The sequence below is a fragment of the Lottia gigantea genome, assembly GCF_000327385.1.
Source record: "Lottia gigantea unplaced genomic scaffold LOTGIsca_48, whole genome shotgun sequence".
Lineage (NCBI taxonomy): Eukaryota > Metazoa > Mollusca > Gastropoda > Lottiidae > Lottia > Lottia gigantea.
This window is the reverse complement of record NW_008709663.1, coordinates 890,950-900,654: the sequence shown is the minus strand read 5'-3', so window position 1 is coordinate 900,654 and position 9,705 is coordinate 890,950. Positions and strand designations below refer to the sequence as shown.

The 9,705-nt window shown below is 34.3% G+C and overlaps 1 protein-coding gene across 1 annotated transcript in view; it reads right to left on the bottom strand.

Annotated features, from left to right (window-relative positions):
* The window catches only part of LOTGIDRAFT_71576 (hypothetical protein), a gene marked incomplete at both ends in the record, with an annotated part of 8,350 nt that extends 5,311 nt beyond the window's left edge, over positions 1 to 3,039 (bottom strand). Inside the window, 5 exons of the mRNA XM_009061379.1 lie at positions 562 to 710; positions 1,181 to 1,318; positions 1,743 to 1,856; positions 2,277 to 2,395; positions 2,895 to 3,039. Of these exons, the coding sequence (XP_009059627.1) occupies positions 562 to 710; positions 1,181 to 1,318; positions 1,743 to 1,856; positions 2,277 to 2,395; positions 2,895 to 3,039 (665 nt within the window). The remainder of the gene's footprint in view (positions 1 to 561; positions 711 to 1,180; positions 1,319 to 1,742; positions 1,857 to 2,276; positions 2,396 to 2,894) is intronic.
* Positions 3,040 to 9,705: the final 6,666 nt, after the last annotated feature.

Sequence of the window (9,705 nt, the reverse complement as noted above, 5' to 3'; positions counted from 1 at the left end):
AAGAGGTAAATGATAAGGTGCATAACATTAGGAATAGTTCAGGCTATGTAACCACCATGAAATAGCAAGGAAATTAAGAAATAGATTAATAAGAATCAGGGTTTGCACAAAAAACAGCAACACAAGAGGTAAATGATAAGGTGCATAACATTAGGAATAGTTCAGGCTATGAAACCACCATGAAATAGCAAGGAAATAAAGAAATAGATTAATAAGAATCAGGGTTTGCACAAATAACAACAAAACAAGAGTATACCAGCCCAAGCAGAGGAAGTAAATGATCAAATACAGTTTGTACACATTTGGAATAGCTCAATGACGGGTGTGGCGCCAGGCAGGGTATGCTTACTCATCTAGACACCTGATGTCACTTTCCATTATGATTGATATACTTCCTTATGTGGAAAGTTCATTAACTGCTACCAATTTTTTGCTAATATTTTGTTTTGGATTTTGAATGTCATTTTTCAGTTTAGATCTTTAGTACATGGTTTATTTATTTAAGCATATAAGTTACCACAATGAAATAGCGAGGAAATGAAGAAATAAAAAGCTACGTACCATTTAGGATCGTTCATGCCTAATTGATGTATAATATCTTTACGAACTCGAGGTGTGGCAGTAGCGGTTAGCGCCATCATTGGAACAGACGGATATTTCTTCCGCAATAAATTTAATTTCTTATAATCAGGACGGAAATCGTGGCCCCACTGAAAAAATATTGTTCATTAAAAATTTTTTGAATTGGGAACGTTTCCTGGATAAGTCCTCATTCTATTACACCCAGCTTAAAATGAGTAGATGGAAATAACACTTTCTTCAGGTCAGGTACCAACCAACCAAAAATTGGTCGACTTTGCTGTTAGTGGGTAGGGAAAATCTCGGCCAAGTACCAGCTGGTAACAGGATATTTGAGAATCCAAGTGATTAGGGATAACAAATCAATGGTGTGGGTGGGGGAGGGGGTTAAGGGGAGTAAGGGGTTAAGAGGGCTCATATAGTAAACTCAAGTAAACAGTAAGTACCAACTTCAATTTATACTATAAACATTTAAAGTTGGGTTCCCTTATTTTCCATCAAGTCTTTAATTAACTCTTAGCTTATTACCAAGGGAATGCTGACGAATTTAACAGCATTATAGAACGATCAATTTGTCTTTTTTCTATTATCCAGTCTGTACAGTCAAATTTTCAGAATTAAAGACAAAAAGATAGTTTACCTGACTAACACAATGAGCCTCATCAATAACAAATCTATCTAAAACTTTACGATTATACAGATGTTGAAAACAGCTCAATAACTTATCACTGGCTACAATCTATAATAGGACAAAATATAAATAAATTAAACTAACACACAAAGCATGTAATATGCCAATGAAACAGCTCTAGAGGCTTGTTATCAGATACATCGTAACATTAAGTGATTGTAGAGATGTTTTATAATTTTTCTGCGTATATCAGGAACACTGATAGCATCAATTTACATCATTCCTATTTTCAATCAGATGTCTGTGGTTCTTGTTAAAGAGATTGTAAAGATGTTTTATAATTTTTCTGCGTATATCAGGAACACTGATAGCATCAATTTACATCATTCTAATTTTCAATCAGTGGTTTTTGCAATTTAACTATAACTATGTCTACACTTATCAATGACCCCCAATACTGAGTAGTAGTTTAGAAAAGGCAATTGTAATTTACAATACTAAGCATCCTGATCGAAGCAATAATTTGGTTTACCTTTTCTGGAGTGACGTATAATAACTGTACGCCTGGTTCTCGTTGATATAACAGATTATAAATCTGACTAGATCGAGTCAAATCAACATCACCAGATAGACTTGCTGCTCTGATCTAGAAATCATAGAAAAAACATTCCACTAAGCTGAAGGGTACGATATAAAAAAGAGCCACTGTGACCAATTTGTTTTAAGCAGTGGCAGCACCAGCCCTGAACTTGGGGTACAAATAGGGGGCTGACTTTTGGTTGAAAATGTATAAAAATCATATTTTGACATTTGTAGAATAGGTCTTAGGTGTGAGCCTTTACCTCAAAGATATTCATCATCCAAATACCCTTCCATGGTCACAAAAGCTTTAAAGCCATCACATTTGAATGTCAGATTTGGAGTGTCTCTTGCCCTCTCCCATCCATACCCTCATACCCCAACTACATGTACTAACATCAAGAAACCTTTAGTTAATATTTCTGGTAGTTGAGACTTTTACCTCACCCCCTACAGTCTAGAGCCCCACCCCACCCCTAGTACTTACATCAAGAGAACAGAGTTTTTGAACTTGATCCTGAATGAGAGCTCGTAATGGTGATATTACTATAGAAACACCTTTAGTTACTAGGGCTGGTAGTTGATAACACAGACTTTTACCTCCACCTAAAATATCATCAAAATTAAATAGTGTTTTACCTTTTAATTTTCTGATTCAAAATGGATTGCGCTGTGTGAAATTTTGAATCAATGAAAAGTTTGTGGATTACAGAACAAGAATTGCATTTCGTTGAAGAGACGCAATTCTGACTCGTGCAAAAAATTTGAAGTATGGAAATATCAAAACTACAGCACTTACACAAATGCCAAAACTGCATTTTTGACTTCAATGAGATACATATATTTTGTGACGGGCTGTCTTTTAGAATCAGGAAGTTATGTTTAAAATGTGCATAGAATGAGAATAATGGTATCAAAGTTTCATTTTGTTTTTAGGGAAGGTCTAACGTCTGTAACAAAGACTTTTCATTTGTCCAATTAAGATTCCTTACAACTGGCTGCTTTTTTGAGAATTTAGATTGAGGATTTCCATACTTCAATACACAAATTTGGGGGTAAAGAGACATATGATTCCATTTTAAGATTTAATTTAACAGATACATACCTGTAGGCATCAGTATAAAAGTATCTTTCCCTAATAAGGCAGCATTCATAGCTTGTAACTGATTACGTCGAAAATCTTTTAAACCAAAAACTTGACGGAAAACACAGTACATATCTCGACTGTGAGGAAAATTCTGGCCGTCAAATTCTGCCCCATCGTCTTTATCAGAAGCAGCAAATGATGTATTATAATCTAAAAAGATTGATAAAAAATACAGAATAAAGGTTTGTATGCTGTCTTTTGTGCAACTGGGGAAGAATCTTTATAAAGATTTAAGCATACTCTTCATCTGCAAAGAATAATAATACTATATTTCCTAAAAATTCAGCTTTTTATCTTTTTCGTAAGAACTGTTACATAGTTCAGTCTCTTAAGTCTTGGATTCCAACATTGTGGACCCATGAAAACCATGTTTTTTTTCTGGTACCCACTCATCCACAAATGGAGAGGGACAAATGATTTAGATACCTTCTGATATTTATGTAACACAGGTTTTGAATTCTTTTTATTTAAGAAACATTAATGAGTCCTTTCTTACCATTACTAAAGTCAACCTGTCCTAAGGCTGGACGACTGGAGCTAGAACTAGACGTATTTCTAGAATTATTCAAAACTGAAGTTGCTGAAAAAATTGAATAATAAATATTAAACCTATAAAAGATCACATGACAGAAAAAAATTGTACAAATCTAAATCTATGGTATGGAAATCCTTAAGTAGCTGCATGACTCTAGCCAGACCCTGCCCTTCCAACTATAATGAAAACTTGATAATATTTCTTTTTTAAAAAGGAAATAATACCCTACCAAGTAATGAAAAAGTCTTGCTGGAGGAAGCAGGAGGTGTTATAGAACCAGTTGGTTGGGTTGAGGCTTCATTTTGAATTTCATCTTCCAGGTCTAAATATCCCTCGATATCATAATACTCGTCAGGCATGTCAGCATCGAAGTCATCCATGACCGGCTGAGGCGTTTTTTGAACATTTGAGACACTTGAGCGTCCCGTGTCTTTTGAAATACTATAATCAAACTGGAAATCTTGAACCACATTTGACGTATCGTTCATCGAAGGTGAAAAAGTCAAAGTGTCATCATTGGTGGAACTGAACATTGAGGTAGTCATATTAGAGTTACTGTTCTTGAATGCATTAGCACTAGCAGACGCTCTCAAAATTGAAGGAGAATTATTATTGAATAAGTTTGCAGACGGACAAACTAAGGAATTCCTCGTACTTGGTGACATGGTAGTGTTTGGACTTCTGCCAACAGATAAGCTTGGACTTGACGCAACACTGGAAGGTTTTTTGAAGCTTTTCATGTACAACATTTGTGTGTTTCCGAGTTCAACATCGTCATCAAAAAAACTCTCCCCACATGGAATAGGCGATTCGGTTACTGAGTTGATTTTAGTCACTGGGGTCTTTTTTACTGCTGTACTAGTCACTGGAGCCTTACATGCCAAAATAGTATCAGAGAGTCTCCTAGAAAGGTTTCCACTTGTATTTTTTGGCGTATTTAGCACTGGAGAAAATGGTTCATCAAAATTCTGTAAAGAAGTTCTCGATAACACTGATCTGTTGGTATTTAATGATCCAGATTTTAATTTGGGAACAACTGGTTCTGCTAAATTCTTTCCTTTGTCTTTGGCTTGTTTTCTGCAAAATAAACAAAAAAGTGACCCAGGATAGCCTGACAGGATGGCCCCACCCATGCCTTGTACATGATATACTGCTGGGATAGCGGCATGTTTAGAGCCAGCTTAAAATGTCATGACAAGAGCCAAATTTTGCATAAATTTTGCTAGCTATAAGCTGGACAAGTAATGAGTTCATAAACACATCAAACAGTGGCACGATACACGTAGACCTTCTTCGTACAACTCTATAAGTTAAGCCTACCTCTCGACTGTATTTCTATAAAAGTATTTAATTATCATAAATTCTAAACGATAGGTCACCTTAAATATAATAATTTTTGAGTTTACCCCTTGATTGTATTTCTATAAAATTAAAATGTACATTAAAATGTTGAAAATAATAATTTCTAAAAAAGTAAAATGACTCTTGTAAAAACAATAGTTCACCTTAAATATAATAATTTTTGAAGTCTGTCATAATCATCACAAGCTGCCGACATCAGATCATCCGTTCTAAATTTACCCACAATATCACAAATTTCATCTGTTATGTTTAATAATACATCTCGTAACACAAATACACTCTCTTCTTTAATCTGAAATAGAGATTGCATGGAGTTTTACACCCTAATATAATAATAATAATGTTTATTTGCAGCTTTAATGTAGAGTCCATATAGCTAATATTGTTCATGTCAACTGGACATGCCTTTCAGAGAGTCCACATTGCTAATAAGTTTTATATAGTGTTTAGCATTGTCATATCTACTTATTAGGAATTAATCATATTGTCAACTTGGCATCCTTAGCTTATAAGGTTTATTTGTTATTTGGGTTAGTTAACTTGGAATCCTTTTCAGTCCTTAGCTAATACTGTTGGTATGCTATTTAACTTGTCAACTTAATATCCCTTGCTACATAGCCAATAATATTAATTTGGTATGTACGTTCGTTATCTCTGCATTATATAGCAAATATTGTTCTTGGGTATTAGGTTTTGTCCAGAATTAATTTATTTCAGAGAGTCACTGATCTTATGTTTATTATGTATATACCTTTTACAACCCAGCATCAATTTAAGAGAGTCTACATTTGATTTAATATTTGGTCTTGTCAAACATTCCTTTTAGAGGGTCCACATAGCTGATAACTAAATAATTCTAGTTTTAAATTCGTCAAACCTGATTGGTTGGTAGTTTTAAAACTGGATGTTTAGAAATATCGGCCAATGGTATATCTTCTACTGTATTAGTCTCTTCACGATTAAACGATGTCACCGACATACTCGGTGTGATCTTAGTAGCTGTGTTCTGATTGGTTGAGACAGAAATAACCTGTACCGCACTATCATTAGTGTCTTCATCACTGTCTATCAAAGTCTTGTGTCGTCTGCGTTTCGGTTTTGGCAATTCTTCTTCTGTATCACTATCAGACTGAGGACAAAAACCAAAAAAAAAAAGGAATGGTGAGTGAAGATGACTTATTTATGACAGTAACTAAATGTATCATTTAGAAAAAGATTTTACCATTTCATGTTTGGAAGGAGTGTCGGGAACAGAATCAACTTCCACATTTTGAATTAATTCTTCAAATTCTCTATCATCATCATCGTCCAGATCCATAGGTGGGCTAACTGGACGAGGAGCCACGATCGCATTCTTTATCTATAATAGTTAAAAAATACTTTGTATCATCATTTCATGTGTGGACTATGAGAGGATCAAATTTATCAAGATCCATATGAAGGTTATTCGATGATGAGACTTGAGGGATTGTGTTACAGAATGTGGGAAATAAATAACTTATCAGGACTGAGACAAAACTCATAATAATATATCCATTTTCTGGTTCTTTTTGGTTGCCCCATGTCAGATTGAGAGTCAGTCTACTTCATCAAGGAGACTTTGAAACGAAGATAATCTGTAAGGGACAGTTGCGCCATCTTGTGAGGGTTGATTTGATTCTTGAATCTAAGGAACTAGATGAGTATATACCTACCTTGAATGTGTTTTTAGTAAATGGAAACGGTTTGAAACTCTGTGATTTGAAACCACCTGAAATCATGAAAAGAATTTGAATTTTTAAAAAAAATATTGCCTGTTAACATGCTTACTGCAAAATGGAAATTATGATTGGGAAAAGAAGATTCAATAAGCCAATCAGACTGCACACAATTTCATTACAAATCAATACATTTTGTATTGTTGTCGCTCTCTGAGGAAGGAGGTATATGTGTCATTTTAAGGTTAACACTCTCCATAAAGATATTTTGTGATACTTTTTGCTTCATTACTTCAACACTTTTATGACTATGATCCTGTCCTATCTCATGTGCTTTGGATTTCTCTTTCTTTTCCATGATACATAATATTATGATATTTAAATTTTCCAGACATACATATGAGAATAGAAGTAAATTATTGAGATGACGTGAGCCAGGAAACTTGTGTTATTAATTAGGTATTATTGAAGGGACTCTGAGTGAAGCACACACAAAAAAAAGAGCAGATGACACACCTGGGGCAGGAGTTGACTGAAAATCAAAATCACTATCATCATCATCACCATCATCATCATCCATGTTGACAAATATGTTAGGGTGAGACTTGGAAGGTGGGGGGTTCGGTTTACGCAGTGCAACATTGTTGTTGTTGGTGTTGAAAATTGAGGCTACATTGCTTCTCACTGGAGACCTGGAAATAGGAGGATTTTCACATCTTATTCTTCACTTTAAAAGGTCCAATGAACATGAGCAAAAGTGCTCAGAATCGACTTTTCAGCAAATTGGGGGACTCTAGAGAAGCACCAAGTCTGAAAAACCGGGTAACAACGATTTTCAAGACCCAAAAAATGGATTTTCTCTGTAAGAAATGGCCAAATAAGATGAGCTGTGTAATTTGGGAAAATCAGCATAAATTAGCCAAATCTTGTTTTGTTTCCCCTTTGGTTTAATCCCTAACGTGCACAGAGTTTCAAACACCAGAGTTAAAGTTTTCCAACTCATCTACACAAATGCCAATTTGACATTTTTCCATGTCAACGCCTCAGACCTGCATCACTGACAAGAGGGGAAACAGTTGATTGAAAATTGGAATCGAGCTTATCTCTTTAAAGATAAATATTACAAGCAGGTTTATCGCTTGACAAGAATAAAGATGTCCACAGATAAAAATAGTAAAATATATACCGTACCTTTGGGGTGGAACAGGCGGTACGGCTGCTACAGGTTTAGATTTATTAGTAAAAGCTGTTATACTGGTCTGTACTCCCAACTAGAATCAATTAGAAATCAATTATTGTTACATTTATAAAGCCTCCCCTTTTTCAATTTCAAACCGACGAGGGAATCTTTAACAGCCCTTTTGTCTAGTTTAATCCTATATGAATTTAATACTTACATTAGGAGAAGATTTAGAGGATGTTGGTTTAGTTATAAAAGTATTTAGAGATGAAAATGGAGGTGGTTTAGGGTTGGTTGTTGATCGTGATTTATTGGTTGATAAACTTGAAGATCTTTTGAAAGTAAAGCCCCTGAAAAAATAAGCACAATTTCACATGAATAAGGAAAAGGAAAAAACAGTCATGCCATTTCAAGGATATCAATTCAGGATTTCAAGGATTTTAAGGATTTCAAGGATTTCAAGGATAACAATTCAGCATTAAACATCTTGGCATAAATCTTCACAGATTATCCTCAGCTGGAATAATGAAGATTCTTATTCTGTACCTATTTACATTTGGCTGGGCCGACTGGTATATTGAGGAAGATGACTCATTCTAGACCACCAGAATTTTGTACAAGAATAAACCCTACTATAACCATTATCCCAAGTCAGATACATCTTTGGAGGTGTGGAAAATCCCCATAAGACAAAGCCTGATTAAAACTGTCAAAATATCTATCTAGAGGCAAATGTTTCGGACTATATACTTCCATGCTCATGGCATTAGAGCATGTCAGATATAAAGTTAAGATTTGAAAGACGCTGAGAGCACATATGACAAAAACACATTTACATTTGATGACGACATTTGTAAATTATGTTGAAAATTTATGTATTTTGTTATTAAAGAAGTATGTTATACCTAATATATTCCCTTGTGTTGGGTGTTATAGAAAGCACTGGCCAAGGTCGCAAAAAAAAAACATACTTCAATTATCAATTTGAGTAATAAAATCAAAATAAAATTTACTTTGCTGTATGCAAAGAGAAACTACAACACTGTAAATTCAGGAGAAATACTTGTGTTTTTTGTTAAGTTTTAAGTTTTGAAATTAGTATTTTGATTGTACCTACCCCTTGCTGACTTTTCCAGACCCGTCCATATTCTTAGATTCTCTTAACCTTCCGTTTCTTGAACTGCATGAGTCATGACTGCATTTTTAATTAAATTAACCAATCTATAAGAATATTTTCAAAAACAATTTATAATAACAATATTGATTACCACAATCTTCGACATACTTAACCCTTTGAACAAAGGGTCGTGACATCTGTAAGGTAATTTGATATTATGTTAGAATAACTAGTATGGAAAATCCCCATATAACAGGGCCTAGTTTTTCTGACTCTACTGCAGCTGATAACTGTCAAAATATTTAGCAGATTCAGAGAAGCTTGATAAAGGCAGATGTTTTGGACCACTTTGTCCAGTACTAGTATAGTACTATAAGTAGAAACGGTTCTGGAAAGGCAACTTAGTATGAAAATGTAGTTTCATATTAAGTTTTATAAACCTTGATTTTGAATTGAAAATGGAAGCTGAAAAAAAAGGGTGGGGTGGGGGGGATGCTGAGGATTCATAATCAAAGTGGGTGTCAGTCTGAATCACCCCAGAAGGCTAGAGCACTTGTAGATGATAATGAATATAACATTCCATCCATTTATGATACGCATAGAGTTGATATGTTTGCTAAAATAAAGTTAGTTCTTGTTTGTTTATAAAATTGATTACATTTACCGCCATATTTGTGAATATTCTGTAGAGAATTAAAAACGAAACGAAACAATTAAATAATTTGGATTAAAGATTAAAGAAGTTCATTTACACAACGTTACAATAATGAATAATAAAGAAACTTGGTCATAATTTGAATTTGCAACTAATTTTTGTGTATAAAAGCATTAGGAATAAATTTTACGAAACCATCGCGCATGCTCAGACTATCATAACA